This window comes from Octopus bimaculoides, chromosome 22 (genome assembly GCF_046866305.1).
Source record: "Octopus bimaculoides isolate indiv1 chromosome 22, ASM4686630v1, whole genome shotgun sequence".
NCBI classification, from domain to species: domain Eukaryota; kingdom Metazoa; phylum Mollusca; class Cephalopoda; order Octopoda; family Octopodidae; genus Octopus; species Octopus bimaculoides.
In genome coordinates, this window is record NC_142949.1 from 24,871,067 (window position 1) to 24,888,277 (window position 17,211).

The 17,211-nt window shown below is 37.3% G+C and overlaps 1 protein-coding gene across 8 annotated transcripts in view; it reads right to left on the reverse strand.

The window, feature by feature from the left end:
* LOC106881220 (cytosolic purine 5'-nucleotidase) overlaps positions 1-17,211 on the reverse strand; it is a 64,733-nt gene that overhangs the window by 37,132 nt on the left and 10,390 nt on the right. Inside the window, exons 1-2 of one of the 8 annotated variants that reach the window (XM_089339842.1) lie at positions 10,475-10,910; positions 6,335-6,363 (exon numbers count right to left, since the gene is read on the reverse strand). The exons of 2 other annotated variants lie outside the window; for them this stretch is intronic. In XM_089339842.1, the coding sequence (XP_089195968.1) occupies positions 6,335-6,363; positions 10,475-10,530 (85 nt within the window). In that variant the 5' untranslated portion in view covers positions 10,531-10,910. Of the gene's footprint in view, positions 1-6,334; positions 6,364-10,249; positions 10,382-10,474; positions 10,911-14,646; positions 14,820-15,467; positions 15,670-17,211 lie in introns of those variants that run through there. 5 more of the 8 variants (XM_089339843.1, XM_089339847.1, XM_089339849.1 and 2 more) reach the window with 5 other exon arrangements.

The window sequence follows — 17,211 nt, forward strand, 5'->3', positions numbered from 1 at the left end:
CCAAATACCTTTTATATTTTCATAAAACGAAAATAAAAATGTGTTGGAGAAAGATAGAGCTGCTAACATGGCTACACCCAAAACAAAAATAGATTTTAGTGTTTTAAACTGTTTTCGTGAATAGGGATAAAAAAGGTTTGTTTGCTTTTTTTTTCTAGGGCATTTTCTTGAAAGTATAGAATTTTGTAGTGTCAAAAGGAATTTTGCTGTTATAAGCCAAATTGTATATAACAAGGAAACTCTGTAGGGTAGAGTAGAAAATCTTCATTTGTTTTCATTCCCAGTGTAACGTTAATATTGTCAGCAGCTGAAAATGGTCAATTCTTTTAGCCTTTTACTACTTTTACTCTCTGGATTGTTATCATGCTGAAGCACTCAAATGGTGTAGTTATCATACTGATCTTGGTACATAGGATATATATATATATATATATATATATGTGTGTATTTTTCTCATGGCACCTGTGCCCAGCGTCGCTTTTCTGGCATTTGTGCCGGTGGCACGTGTAAAGACTGTCGAGCAAGATTGTTGCCAGTGCCGCTGGACTGGCTCTTGTGCAGGTGGCACGTAAAATACACCATTTTGAACGTGGCCATTGCCAGTACCGCCTGACTGGCCTTCATGCCGGTGGCACGTAAAAGCACCCGCTACATTTTCAGAGTGGTTGGCGTTAGGAAGGGCATCCAGCTGTAGAAACTCTGCCAAATCAGATTGGAGCCTGGTGTTGCCATCCGGTTTCACCAGTCCTAAGTCAAATCGTCCAACCCATGCTAGCATGGAAAGTGGACATTAAACGATGATGATGATGACATAAATTTTCAATTCAAATTTTTGCATAAACTGACATTGCAAGCAGTATTGGTACAGAAACAATTGTAACAAATCATTCAAGATATGCTAAAGGATTTCTTTGTCTTCTTATTATTTAGATTATACACACACACACATATTGTAAATTAATGAGGACTCCTCTTCCTACAGGGGTACAAGGAAACTTCATTCATACAAGTGCCATGATAAAATACCCGCAGTTTTACACTGGAAGGGAATCCAACCAGAAACCCAAACCCCAAACGAATCCTTAGGATAAGATGTGGTCCTCCAAAGCATCTGAGAGGGTCTTAAGTGAAGGACTGAATAAGTTGAGTGGCCACGCAGGAGAGATGGTGGCATGAGATATCAGCTGATCCTTAGGAGCAAGGGCCACTATAGTAGGAGCAGGAGAAGCAATGAGATCAAAGTGTGTTGATGAGCCACTTGTAACCAATAAAACAAGTTGCCTGATTTTTTGTGTAAGCAGCAGCAGCAACAGCAGTAGCAGCAGCTTACATTTTATGAGGAATAATTGAAAAGCTTCTTGTTTTAATATTGGTTTCAAATATTAGCACAAGGCCAGCAATGTCATAGGGATTAAGCTGATTACATCAACCCCAATGTTCAAGTGGTACTTATTTTCTGGTCCTGAAGGAAAGGGTAATCAATCTTATCCCCAAATATATTGCACTGTCATGGCTTCCAGAATCATCATGTTTCATTTTTATGCTGTTTCCTTCAGCAACATTATTTAAAAACTGCAAAACATCAAAGTAACTTTGGGGATTCAACATCAACAGCAACCAAAAAAATTGAGAATAAAATATATTTCTGATTTTCAAGTATAAATAGCTGGGGTTATCATTATGTTGTATATCACATTACACTCAAATAAATACAATATATTAACCCTTTTCATACCAACCAGCTTAAAATTATCCCTGGTTCCATGACTTCTTTGTACTAAAGTGATCGAAAAATTAAAACCATCCATCAAAATTTCATGTTCATTTATATTCCAAACACCAGTTTGATAATGACAAAGTCGCTCTTACTAATTTTTAAAATCAGTTAAAACAAAGGTGGTGCATTTCAAAAGAAATTTGGTAACAAAAGGATTAGATTATAACATTTTAGTGGGAGAAGGATTTCTGTTCTCTGCTTGGGTAGAGGAGCTGAAACTTCAACCCATTTAGCAGATTATCCCGTCAGATGTATCATGATCATCATCATCATCATCGTTTAACGTCCGCTTTCCATGCTGGCATGGGTTGGACGATTTGACTGAGGACTGGTGAAACCAGATAGCTACACTAGGCTCCAATCTGATTTGGCAAAGTTTCTACAGCTGGATGCCCTTCCTAACGCCAACCACTCTGAGAGTGTAGTGGGTGCTTTTACATGCCACTGGCACGAAGGCCAGTCAGGCAGTACTGGCAATGGCCACGCTCAAAATGGTGTATTTTACGTGCCACCATTTATTCACAATGTTTTGAATTAATCATGCAGTATCTCATAGCTTTGTGGTTTCAATGATGAGATTGTTTATTTTTAGAATGAGATTGTAGGGCAGGTGTAAGAGGTTTCATCTAGTTAGATTCAACATAAAAGCGTAGACTGTCTGAGCTGGATAGGACCAGTTTAAATGCGAATGGATTAAACTTACTTTCAAATTGTTATTTCAACAGAACTTATTCAACATTCCTTAAACTCTTACTTTCTGTATAAAACAGATAAAAAAACCCTAAAATAAACAATATGACAAGTGATATCACCTTTAAATATAACAAACACCTTTAATCAACAAACCTAACCTTCTCATAGTGACACAAGGTCAGAGACAAACAAAATGTTGTACTTCAGTCTGACAAACTAAAACTTGAATTTATATTTAAACAAGATTGACCTGGCCTTACCACTGAAAACAATTTGTAGAAATGGTTGACTTGTGATTTTAAAAGAAAAAAAACGATAATTAAAAAGCTGTAAGAAGCTTGCTTTTTAAGCACATGGTTCAGAGTTCAGTCGCACTGTATGGCACCTTGGGCAAGTCTTCTATAATAGCCTTAGGCTGACCAAAGCCTTGTGAGTGGATGTGGTAGACTGAAACTGAAAGAAGCCTGGCAGCAAGATTGCAGAAACGTTAGCACAACGGGCGCAATGCTTGGCAGTATTTTGTCTGCCACTACGTTCTGAGTTCAAATTCCGCCGAGGCCGACTTTGCCTTTCATCCTTTCGGGGTCGATTAAATTAGTACCAGTTACGCACTGGGGGTCGTTATAATCGACTTAATCCGTTTGTCTCTCCTTGTTTGTCCCCTCTATGTTTAGCCCCTTGTGGGCAGTAAAGAGATAAGAAACTGAAAGAAGCCTGGTGGTAGGAGAAATACAGACACAAACACACACATATATATGTGTGTGCATGCATGTATGTGTGCGTGTCTGTGTCTATTTGTCTTACCCCCCCCCCCCCTTACTGCTTAACAACCAGTGTTGGTGTGTTGATGTCCCTGTAACTTAGTGATTCAGTAAAAGGAACCAATAGAATAAGTAGTAGGCTTAAAAATAAATTCGTCCTGGGGTCAATTTGTTCGACCAAAACACTTCAAGGGCAGTGCTCCAGCATGGCTGCAATCAAAATGACTGAAAAGAGTAAAAGAATAAAAGAAAGATAAATATTCTTTCAAAGAATAGAACACAGTTATGGCTGAATGAGTGCTTAAGAAGTTTACTTGGCACCCAGTTGGTTCTGGGTTCCATTCCACAGCATGGCAGCACTCTGGGCAAGTGTCTTCTCTTACACATGCAGTGTTTGGTAAACGCCAATTGCATGTGCGTATGTGTGTTTGAGTCAATGAGTGTTTATACCAGCATGGTTGAGAACTGGTACATTTAAACAGAAATGTCTTGTGCTATTCAAGTTCAACAAAATTATGTCCCTTCACAACAGTGCCACCTCACATTTTATACCTGACAAGATGTACTAAGTACCATAGTATTAGAGTCCATACAATATAAACAACTAAAATCTGTAAAGTTGGTACTCCAGCTAGGCCACACTCCTAAGACTGAAACTAATAAAATAAAGAGTAAAGACTGTATTTTTGTTTTTGTTTTTTCATTTCCTAAATATTAAAAAAAATCCATTCAATGGTGAGTGGCTGTGTGGTAAGTAGATCGCTTACCAACCACATGGTTCCGGGTTCAGTCCCACTGCGTGGCACCTTGGGCAAGTGTCTTCTACTATAGCCTCGGGCCGACCAAAGCCTTGTGAGTGGATTTGGTAGACGGAAACTTAAAGAAGCCCGTCGTATATATGTATGTATATGTATATGTATGTGTGTGTATATGTTTGTGTGTCTGTGTTTGTCCCCCCAACATCGCTTGACAACCGATGCTGGTGGGTTTATGTCCCCGTAACTTAGTGGTTTGGCAAAAAGAGACCGATAGAATAAGTACTAGGCATCCAAAGAATAAGTCCTGGGGTCGATTTGCTCGACTAAAGGCGGTGCTCCAGCATGGCCACAGTCAAATGACTGAAACAAGTAAAAGAGTAAAAGTGTAACTGCACTTTAATACATTTGATAATTACTAAGAACGTGTAACTCATTATTCTAATGCATCATCAATCGATGAAGATGATGACTCTACATATGTAGTGTTTGAAAGTAGAAGCTATGAGGGGGGAACTGGAGGATGTTGGTTGCTTTCCCTTGCCCCCACCACCCACCCCAAAACAACACCTTCTATGTGACAGTGCAAGAGAAGAACTTATGGAAGAAGAGGCAGTGGTATTTTATTGTTGGCATATATGGTACCCTGGCTGTTTCTATGAAAGGTCAGCTGTCTCTGGTACCAAGAGGGTCAGGTTAGTTGGCTTATAACAAAACCAAAACTCGGTTTTATGGTGGTAAAACTTGCACAGCTTCATCCACACTTTCTCACCTTGAATCATCTGGATCTAATGGCAAGACATGGTCAAGATGGTTCCATATAAAACTGGACACTGACGCTGCTTGACACTTGGCAGAGTTTAACAAGGAATTATCAGTGGGATTTCCCTCTAATATTTCTTTTCTGTTAGGCTTGTTTCCCTTATTTTTTTCTGTCCCCTACCCCCCAGACACAAAATAGTAAGTCTATCATCTAACCCTTAGTTAAGAGGTGGGTCAATTGTAATCATGCACAACGGTCTTTACTAAGAAGACAGTTAGGGTTGAGTGTTGAAGAACTTAGTGGGATGGGGGAGGGTCCGTCCATCTCCAGTGATCTGAGTGCTTGGTTACCTACTTGGGTATTTGTCACCACCATCATCATCATCACTGTTGTTTAACGTCCGTTTTCCATGCTAGCATGGGTTGTACGATTTGACTGAGGACTGGTGGACCAGGAGGTGACACCAGGCTCCAGTCTGATTTGGCAGAGTTTCTACAGTTGGATGCCCTTCCTAACGCCAACCACTCCAAGAGTGTAGTGGGTGATCAATACTGACTGAAGGAAACAGATAATCCTTATCCTGTATTATATAATTCAAAACTGAAAAAAGAACAAAAACAGTGATGGTCTCCATCAACAAACCCCAGTAAATAATATTTACAGCATTGAATCAGTTCACATGATGTGAATTCTCAAGTATCAATCAGAACCCTGCCAAAAATCAGATCTTTACTGCCCTATCCAAAACACTGAAATTCAAAAGGGTCAACCCAAACTATTAGAACCATGTGGTTGGGAAGCAAGCTTCTTATCACACAGCCACACCTGCACATGGTTTTTTACCTTTCTGCTTTTAATCTCCATGTGATATCTCTTTCTCTTTTTTCTCTTTTTACTTGTTTCAGTCATTTGACTGCGGCCATGCTGGAGCACCGCCTTTAATCGAGAAAATCGACCCCAGGACTTATTCTTTGTAAGCCTAGTACTTATTCTATCGGTCTCTTTTTGCTGAACCGCTAAGTTACAGGGACGTAAACCCACCAGCATCGGTTGTCAAGCGATGGTGGGGGGGACAAATACAGACACACAAACACACACACATATATATATATATATATATATATATATATATATATATATACACAACGGGCTTCTTTCAGTTTCCGTCTACCAAATCCAATCACAAGGCTTTGGTCGGCCCGAGGATATAGTAGTGGACACTTGCCCAAAGTGCCACGCAGTGGGACTGAACCCGGAACCATATGGTTGGTAAGCAAGCTACTTACCACACAGCCACTCCTGCGCCTATATGCAGCAAATATTTTTAAAATTTCGTGTGTGCAGGAAGCTTAAAAGACTGTGAACTGTTGCTCTACAACAAACTGACATAGGGAACCAAATTCTTATATGAAATAAACCTAAAGTGAGTTGTTTCTGAAAGCTGAAGGAATGTCATTTCAAACATTTAGGAATAAAGTATAAGTATAAACTCCAGAACAACACCAAACAGACAAACAAACAAACAGATATATTCACAGAATTAAACCATCCAAGTTAAAAATGTTAGTTATAAAACGATACTCACATATTTTTTCTCTACTCAGGAGAAAAATTCTGGCAACATAGATAAATAAATAAGTAATTTTGTTTTACCCTGGAAATAATTTGATCTTGTTTGCCAAAATAAATTAAATAAAAACAAACAGAAACATAAAATAGCTTTAAAGGGGTGGAGGTGATTGAGAGAAAGGAAAATAAGACATTTTCTTGCTATAAATAAACGGGTAAATTCTTATACTTTACAGAAAATCTCAAACACACACACACACATCTTTTAAAAATAGTTAAGGGAAATGAGAAAGTTTCTAAGAGAAATTATGTTTTGCAAAGATTTATGGAATGAAGCCATAAGTCAAAACATTTCTAGAATATCATGAATATTATTATTAGTATTATTATTAGTATTATTATTTCTATATCTAAATGCAACTCTGTTAAAACAAAAAGGAAACAAAAAAATAATTAAATGTTAAGTAGGTCGGTATATTTTGATCGACACATGTTTTGTATGGAGAAGACCTAACACAGAGAGATAATAGATATGGAAACATGAATTTTTATCTGGCATTCTGTCAGTTATAATGAGTATTCCAGTTGATCTGATCATGAAATTTATGTGCAAGGGACTGAGCACATCACAGACACACGTACCCTTAACCCTTTCGTTACTGTATTTATTTTGAGAAGCTGTGTGTTTCTTCCACTTAATTTTGAATATAACAAAGAATTTAATAAAATAACTTAGTTATCATTCAGCTGGTGTTAGGAACATAAATTGTGACTAAGGTTTGGTGGAAGATTTTAATTCAAAACTTATGAAAACAAGACATTTGTACTCAGAGCCAGAGCCGGCTTCAGGTGGGCTGGTAACGAAAGGGCTAATGTAGTTTCTCAGGGAGATTCAGTGTGACACAGAATGTGATGTAGCTGGCCCCTTTGAATTACAGGTACAACTGATTTTTGCCAGCTGATTGTACTGGAGCAATGTGAAATGAAGAGTGCCAGCAGGAATCGAACTCACGACCCTGTGATCTTAAGCTGAATATCCTAACCACTGAGCCACATGCCTTCACTAACTTTTACCTAAAGATGAATAGATATAAAAAAGAGAAAACAGTAAAGCACCAGCAATAACACTAAAACAAACACCAAACACACTCTCTCTCTCTTTTTTTCTCTTTATATCTGTATAAAAGGTAAAGAGCAAAGATCCTCTTTGGTTATAACTGACCATGGGATTGCACCAAGAAAGTTCTTCTCCAATGGATTACACATGCACACACAGATACACATATCTATATATGTGTACATAATACATACACTCATGCATGCATACAAGTATATGCATGAGAAGACATACATAAAAAACAAAATATACAAATTTGCACCTATACATACATACATGTGGAGGCACAATGGCCCAGTGGTTAGGGCAGTGAACTCGCGGTCATAGGATCGCGGTTTCGATTCCCAGACCGAGCGTTGTGAGTGTTTATTGAGTGAAAACACCTAAAGCTCCACGAGGCTCCGGCAGGGGATGGTGGCGAACCCTGCTGTACTCTTCCACCACAACTTTCTCTCACTCTTACTTCCTGTTTCTGTTGTACCTGTAATTCAAAGGGTCAGCCTTGTCACACTGTGTCACGCTGAATATCCCCGAGAACTACGTTAAGGGTACACGTGTCTGTGGAGTGCTCAGCGACTTGCACTTTAATTTCACGAGCAGGTTGTTCCGTTGATCGGATCAACTGGAACCCTCTATGTCGTAAGCGACGGAGTGCCAACAACAACATACATACATACAAAAATACCCTGTTGTTGATGTTAAAATTCCAATGAAGGAGCCTTGGATCTAGGTTAGAAACTGGCTCTTTCTCTATTGGCAGGAAATCTTGAAATCAAACTAAATAATGACATACATGCGTATGTGCATGCATGTCCATTCAATTTGAGTGTAAAGCAATGTAGTATGCTTTACAAAGCTTGTCTACGGGTATTGGCTAACAAATGCATTCTATACTGAGATTGTTCCTATCACTGAATATAGATCTATGAATATTTGTAGAGTATGTATAGAAATATGTGCTGATGTCTGAAGATTCATAATGGAGTAGTATTGCTGGAATAATAACAATGAGATGATGTGTCATTTTATATTTTATATGTTAATATTTCAGCATTGATTATCTGAGAAAGTAGTGATGAAACAACTGTAGTACTATGCAATAAAGCATGTTGCTCGATCCATTTTCTCTTATTCATTTTTACATATATGCGTGTGCGTATAAATACATGTCATCATCGACTTACAACCACAATTGGTTCCAGCCGACTGGTTGTAAGTCGATTTGGTCATAAGTCAGCCTAGAGACCTACATAGCTTTGTTTCATATTTTTACATTAAGGTACATTCTCAGGTAAAAGTCACACACAGCATTCTGTATTGTACTGTTATACTGGTGTTAGTCAAAAATTTCGGAGTCTCATGCAGTTGTCTTATAAACAAATACAAGGTTGCCTCAATGTCTCCACGACAGGATAGATATCCAACACAGTGCCGATCGATAACCAAACCCAGGGGAAGCGTGTTAGCTGACATCAACCATAGACGGGTTAATTTCTAAGAAATTAAACCCATTAGATTTCAAATGGACTATTGATTATTGATGCCAGAAGCTGACACGCCAATCGTCGTAAAGTTGATTGGTCAAAAGTCGGATAGATCATAAGTTGACAACGACCTGTACATGCATATATACATACGTATGTATGCAGATATGTACATACATACATGCATGCATACACACAAAATGATTCGGGGGTTTGATTACACTCTGAGGTGTCTTGGGGAAGTGTCTGTTACGTCCAGCTTAGGTGGATCAATACCTTGTGGATGGAGTTGGAGTTTAGCAGATGGAAAATGTGCAGAAGATGCCAGGTTGTTGCTCTGTCAATCCTGATCCAGTCAAGGTCCGCTGGATCAGGATGGATCTGGGGATACAGAATAGTTGCTATATGGCTGGAATAGTTATAGTTTTGTACAGTGGTTGTAAGATCCCTGGGAGACAATTTACAAGAACATGTCTTTTGGACCCTAGACGTGGAGAGAAATGACTCCTCAAAATAAAAAAAAAACCTGAGTTTTCTTGTGGGATGGGGACATCAGATATTCACAGGCCCCTCTTTAGGTCTCTGGGCCCCAATCTATAGTAAGGCTGAACCCCACCTCTCATAGGCTTTGAGTGGCTGCATGGATGACAGAAGAAAAAAACATGCTACACTATAGATAAGAGGAGCCAAGAGTCCCGTTCTCACAGGAGGAACGATATTGTCAGTGTCGAAATTGTTGTAATCTCTTGTCTCATAGCAGATGAAGAGAATATGAAGGGCAATCTGTACGTAAAGAGAAAAAAATCAGACAAGATGGTTCCAGTCGCGACCATCTAGATTGAATAAATGACGTGATGATCATGGCTGGAACTTGTTTGGGTACTACTAAAGCAGCGCGGACCCGAACGCGCAGTCGCGCGTCCACGCTAGCTAGTCTTGAGTGGTCGATCCTATCCCTAACCCGCGTGTGCAAATGAATACGTGTTTAGGGTTAGGGTTAGGGTTAGGATCGACCACTCACGACTAGCTAGCGCGGACGCGCGACTGCGCGTTCGGTGCCGCGCTGCTTTAGTAGTACCCTTGTTTGATTATAAGCTTGCTGACGTGGTGATAAGCAGTTTGAGGAAGCTCGGCTTGTTAGAAATAACAGCGAAATCTTCCTCAAATCACACCTTACTATTCTTTAAAAGGATACCTTCGATAATATAGCCATATATGTTATGTTTACATCAAAAGTACATAAAAAATCTGTACAGATCGGCTGAATCGGAGAAAAATATTTTAGCTTCATTAGTATTCTGTCATCAAATCACATTTCGATCAACTTTACCTTTCATCCTTTCGGGGGCGATAAAACATAAGGTCAGTTAAATACTGGATTAATTTATATTGCTATAAAACATCCCAGAGATGGATGGAAAGTCACAGTCTTCCATTCTGATCTAAGAATGGCGTTGAGTTAAAACAACAACAGTCGTAAGAAAGATAAGGAGGAAGAATGACGACAGAAGCGAAGAAAATAATAAAGAAACAGAAATAGAGATTTTTGGCTCACTTCGGGAAGTAAGGGTTCAGGTGTACATTAGTGGCTGATAGCTTATCCAGTAGCATGGTGAGGAACTTAGAGAAAGAGAGAGAGAGAGAGAGAGAGAGAGAGTATAAGTTGCAAGAGAGGAGTAGGAAGAGAAATAAAGAAAAACACTGAGAATAATGGAGGAGGAAGAAAAAGACGAGAGAAAATAAGAAAGAGTAAAAACAAAAAGGTGATAGTGTTAGAGTTGAAGTGAAAGAGAAAGAAGCGTGAGAGCAGAAGAAAGAGAAAAGGAAATATAAGGAATATTGCAGAGAGAAGAAAAAAAGAGAGAGAAAGACAGGGGAAAAATTGATCTGAATGGAATGAAATTTTACTAAAAACAAGAAAATAAAACAAAAGTTGACCGAAACTGTTAATAGAACTAAAGTAGAGTGACAATGTTAGAGGAATTAGAAGTAAAAATGTGGCAATAGAGGAAGACGGTAAGTTTTCTTGTGGGTTTATGGCAAGGGGTGACGTACTAAATGACGTGAGAATCAAAACAATTTCAATTAATTGTGAATGTTTTTACATACGTCATTCATTAATTTATTTAAGAGAGAGAGAGAGAGAGAGAGAGAGAAGATAAATGGAGAAGGAAGAATTACGAAGACGGGGATGAAGAGGGATTAAAAATTAAAAACATAGAGAAGAACAAACAATATAGACGGTTGAAGCAGGGGGAAAAACGGAGAAAGAATGAAAGGTAAAAGGAAAAGAAAGGAATCAGTAGATGTTCTAAGAGTGAGATAGAGAGGGAAAATGGAGATGGACGAAGTAAAAAATCAACTATTATAAAGAGAGATGAGAGGAGGAAGGGGAGGCTTGAGCAGAGTCGGAGGTTTTCAGCACAAAGAGAAGTTTAAGAAGAGAGAGCAGAGTGTTAATAGAAGAGGGAAGGTAAGAGATAGAGTGAATAATGGAGGTAAGGGAGATAAAGAGAAAGAGGGAGGTGAGAAAAAGAGTAAGATTTGGGTGGGAGAGTGTGTAGATAGAGTAAGAGTGAAATAGTAAAGGGGTTAGAGATTGACAAGATAATGGAGAAGGTGAGATAATGAAGTAATAAAGTGAAAGACAGAGTAATGAAAAAAGCGACAGGATAAAGTAAGAGTTTAAAGAGAGATAAAGCGATGGTATACAGGAGAGAAAGAGAGAGAGAGAATAAAGTGATATAGTGAGGGTTGTGAAGAGACTAATAATATGAGAGAAAGAAAGAAATATGGTCGAAGACGGATTTAAAGATGGCAAACTAGAAAAATTAGTATTTTGTGGAGTAAGATGCTGGAAAATTACTACAAATGTTTGGGAGTAATTTTAGTTTTATTCAAACCTCTTGAGATTCTTAAAGGAAAATATTCCAGACCCTGGATTTTTACTGCAATTAATGTAAATTCTTTCAAGCACTATGTAAAGGATGTGTTGTCTCTATGTGATCTCTCGGCATGCTAAAAATAACAGCCAAACTTCAGTTTACGAACTATTATTGTATTTTAAAAAAATAAGTCATTATGGATATTATAGTTCCGGATAAACTACAAGGAATGATCACAGTTAGAATACCCGATCTGGGCTGACCTGGGGCTAAACAACACCATACAGTTTACAGCAGACACGGTGTTCGAATCTTACAGGCGACGTTACAACTTTTTCCCGTCTTCTTCATATACGTGTATGTGTGTGTGTGTGTAAACAGCTCCAAGAAAAATATTGCTGTCCTTCACCGAAATACAAAGAATTCAAACATCTGATAGATTTTAGAACGGCGAGGAAGAAGCATTATTCATATTTGTCTCATCATATGTTGATCCAATTCCAAAGAAGGAAAAATGACAACATTAATAGTTTCTTATAATGGTACAAGATCACAAGTTAGTAAGGTAGGGTTCTCGTCGATTGATATGATCCCTGTACTTCCGTTTAATTCGAGTTAAATGACAAAGGATGAAAAACGAAGAGCAGGAGTCCCTAAATGGTAGCTCGACTAGCTAGAAATAGCAGCCTTTTCTTGCTAAAATCACTTCAACATTTTTCATAATGAAATGAAAGTTTTATTAACTAGATATCACTCACAAAAGACGAACAGGGTGGCCCATAGGTCTTCTCGACATGGAGCTAGATAGCAACATAATGATGTTTTAAACATTAATAACTCAAACTCACAGGTTTAAATCGATCTAGTATTCGGCTAGTACTCGATTCTGTCACGATTTGAACCCAGAACGTAATGAGATGAAACTAAAATTATACAGTAAAAACATTTATTTGATGGAGCCCTTCGCGATTTTGTCAAAGTAAAAATACAATCGTTAATTTTTCGAAAGATGAACGTTTAACTTCATTAGTTTTCAGTGATATCAACACCAGACTCACTGACTGAACGGCATAAGATCCGATGTTTCTTTCCCTTTAATGTGGTAGGAGTAAATTCAAGCAGATTTGGCAGCTATTTCTAGCAATTCAAACTACTAAGTTGGGGGATCTCATTCATGTGTTGTTGTTTAGATTCAAATCAGTTCTGATCAAATAGATCTAACAATCATCTCGTCTTTTCAAACATAGTGTATCGAAGACTAGGGTGTGATATGATTTTAGGAAAAACGATCGGCACGCTAACGTTTCCAGGCCAGAAAATAAACATGTTTGTCTGCTTTACAATATGAAATTACTGAATTAAAGAAAAAAGAAAGAAAAACAAAACTGGAGTGTCGAGTAACAGATACCCAATGTGTACCAGGTACAATAAAGTAAGCACCCAGAGCACCCGGGATAAGTTTCTCGTTGTTTAAATTGGATCCAGTAAACAGTCCATAATTGCATTAGCCTTTAACATGAACAAGGAATGGTTATTTCTAGTTAACTGAGCCACAACGTAGAGGCTTGTTTTGTTTTATACATATAAGACAATGGGTTCCAGTATTACATTTCTTTTTTGTTCTTTTTTCTTTTTCTAGAATTGCAATCTTCGCATTTTAAAAAAGGGAATGATCTCATCTCACAAAAAAAAAAAAGAAAAGTTTGAAAACACTTTTTTTTTGTGTGAAAAATATAAACAAATACATCGGGGGGTTGGGCTGCCTATTAGCCTTGACACCCAGAACAAGACATTGACAAACTGTGTCAATATTTATTTCTACTTTCAGTTTGGAATTATAAACCGAATGAAGAATTCTTCAGTGAATTTCTAATCAGTGTTGGATTACACGATTTCGGTAGAAATGTATGTGTACGTGTGGTAAATGGCAGTGACACCCCCCACACACATATGTAAGTCTGTATATATATATATATATATATATATATATATATATTACATACACATACATGTATATGAGATATGTAGATGATATATATATATGTTCATACCTGTGTGTAAAGTAAATAGAAAAATATTATTCAATAAACAAATATGAACAAAGATATATATATATTTCCTCGAAAGACTTAAATGTCGCCTTTTTTTTTTTTCACATTTATATTCATTTTACTGTTATTTCCCCCCTTAATTAGGCCACGATAGGGCTGAGCTTTTGATCAAAGTAAGGAGCATATTATTCAATATCCCTCTCTTTTTTTAAAGCGGAGATTTGACAGCTATTTCCAGTAGGTCGCGTCACCACATAGGGACTCCCAGTAATTATAGTCGCTGTTGCACATGTTTAGCCACAGGCCATCCTATATATTTAGATATTCCAGCCATGACCACCCCATTCTGTTTTTGTTCTATCCTACCCTACCACCACCCCACATTTCAGCACTTAACATTATCTAATGTAGCTTTTTAAGGTGGTGGAGTGCGAGTTGTGGGAGATTTAGCAGCTGTTTCCAGCAGACTGACAGCCACATTGTGGCTCCCATGTCTTCTCTAATAAAATATGGTGAGTGCTTGTAAAACGAAAGAAGCAAGGTGTCGAATTGGTTTCGAATCCATGTAGAAAAAAATATTTCCCTTCTCTCATGTTACAAATGCCACAAGGAAAAGCAGTCATTTACGTTTATATTTCATTGCTTTCTCCGATAAAAAACAAAATTAATAGAATATATCAACATTTAGAGCCTTTCTTTTTTGTTAGCAAGCTGGTTATAATTAAACTCACGTAATAATTGCAAAAAAAGATTTCGTTTGAAGATTTGATTAAAAAATAAAATTTCCATACCTGATTATTTATTTTTTCCGGATAAAAAAAAAATTTGTTTCTTTCGACAAAAATTCACTTTATAATTGTTTAATTTCTTCCTATCTCAGAAGAAAGATTAAAACGCACAGTCACACACATACAAACACACTCACTGTCTTTCTTTGATTATCTGATTGCCTATATATACTTCTATATCGCTATAACCTTTATTTATGTATATATATATATATATATATATATATATATATATATATATATATATATATGTATGTAGATATTTATCTATCTATCTATTATCTATTTTATATATATATCTATATCTATATATATGTAGATATTTATCTATCTATCTATTATATATATATATATATATATATATATATATATATATATGTGTGTGTGTGTGTGTGTGGTTTTTCAGGTGTCTATTCTCTTATCTTTCTGTAAGCGCCCGCATGTATCTATCTAGCTATCTGTCTATCTATCTATGTGTGTGTACTTGTGTACATCACCGTGTAGACGTCTATTGTATATCCTAAGTGTGATATTTCACGGTATTATTGTATAATTGCAAAACTTAGTTGTTTTTTTACACGATATGCTGAGCCGGTAACGTAAAACCCGTCAGAAAATCGACACACCAATACATAGACACTCACAAATAAAAAATGCATACACCACGTATATACAACGCTTGTGTATATATACATATATATATATATATATATATATATATATATATATATATATATATATATATATATATATACAACAACCACCGATAGGTGTGAATGACGAGTATCTTATCTCTCTAATTAACTATAATTATATACATATACCTATATATATTCTGTCAGTGGTTTCTTTGTTTCCAGCCTAAAACTTTTCTTGTGTTCTAATGACGTTTCAGCAGTTTGGCAAAATGGTCCGAAAATGAAACTAGTTGGAGTTTAATCGTCTGTTTTTATCCAAAGAAAAAAAATCCTGAATCAGAATTTCTCTACAGTCCGTCTGCGTTCACAATCTCTTGGTGATGTGTCTACATTTCCACTCTCTCACTCTCTTATATACATACATACGTGTACATATATACATACATATATATATATATATATATATATATATATATATATATAGAGAGAGAGAGAGAGAGAGAGAGAGAGAGACAGACAGACAGACAGATAGATATGTGTGTGTAATTATGTGTGTTTATGGGAGAAAGGTTGGGGGGGGGTATACGAAGTGTATACATTTCTCCCACCGCTTCTGAACACTCTCACCCTGCAATCATCAGCTGTTCTCTTTCCCACTCTCTTTCTCTTTCTCCCTTCATGTCCGACTACCTCTCTTTATTATTCTTGCTCCCTCGGTACCCCCCCCCGCCACAAACTATAATTTCTTAGTCATAACCGTTCTTAAACTTGTTATTGTTGTTGTTAGTGCTATTGCTGTTTTGGGAAAAAATAATAAAAAAAAAAAAAATTCCTATTCGCCAACTGCTACTATTTTCTTCGACTTTTACCATTCCACTATTTATAGTCTACGAATATACGTATTACTGTCTCTGGTACTACCACCACCACCGCCACCATCACCACTGAAGAAGCTCTTATGTTGTTTCCTCGAAATAGCTGTCAAATCTCCCTCAAATCACCGCTTTAACGTTTTAATACAAACACATTGGATAATAGTATAATCAGACAGAAAAATAGACAGGATGGTCGAGGATGGAACGTTTTCTCTTTTCTTCTTGGTCAGAGTTGCAAGATTGGGCTACAAATCATGGATTGATCGATTTTTCGGGATCACAACTCTTTATTCATTTAATTGATTAATTAATTTATTTATTTATTCATTCATTCATTTGTTTATTAAATTTGAACCACTTTAAACTTTAAACAGGAAAATAGAACTCAAAAACACGAGTATTCTTTCATTCTTTTCTTTTATTTGTTTCAGTCATTTGACTGCGGCTATGCTGGAGCACCGCCTTTAGTCGACCCCAGGACCTATTCTTTGTAAGCCTAGTACTTATTCTACCGGTCTCTTTTGCCGAACCGCTAATTTACGGGGACGTAAACACACCAGAATCGGTTGTCAAGCGATAGACACACAAACATATGCACACACATACACACACACACACACACACACACACATATATATATATATATATATATAGTACTACTAAAGCAGCACGGACCCGAACGCGCAGTCGCGCGTCCGCGATAGCTAGTCTTGCGTGGTCGATCCTAACCCTAACCCTATCCCTAACCCGCGTGTGCAAATGAATACATGTTTAGGGTTAGGATCGACCACTCACGACTAGCTAGCGCGACTGCGCGTTCGGGACCGTGCTGCTTCAGTAGTACCTATATATATATATATATATATATATATATATATATATATATATATATATATATATATGTATACACGACGGATTTCTTTCAGTTTCCGTCTACCAAATCAACTCACAAGGTTTTGGTCGGCCCGAGGTTATAGTAGAAGACACTTGCCCAAGGTGCCACGCATAAGCAAGCTACTTACCACACAGCCACTCCTGCGTCTTTGTCAAAAATT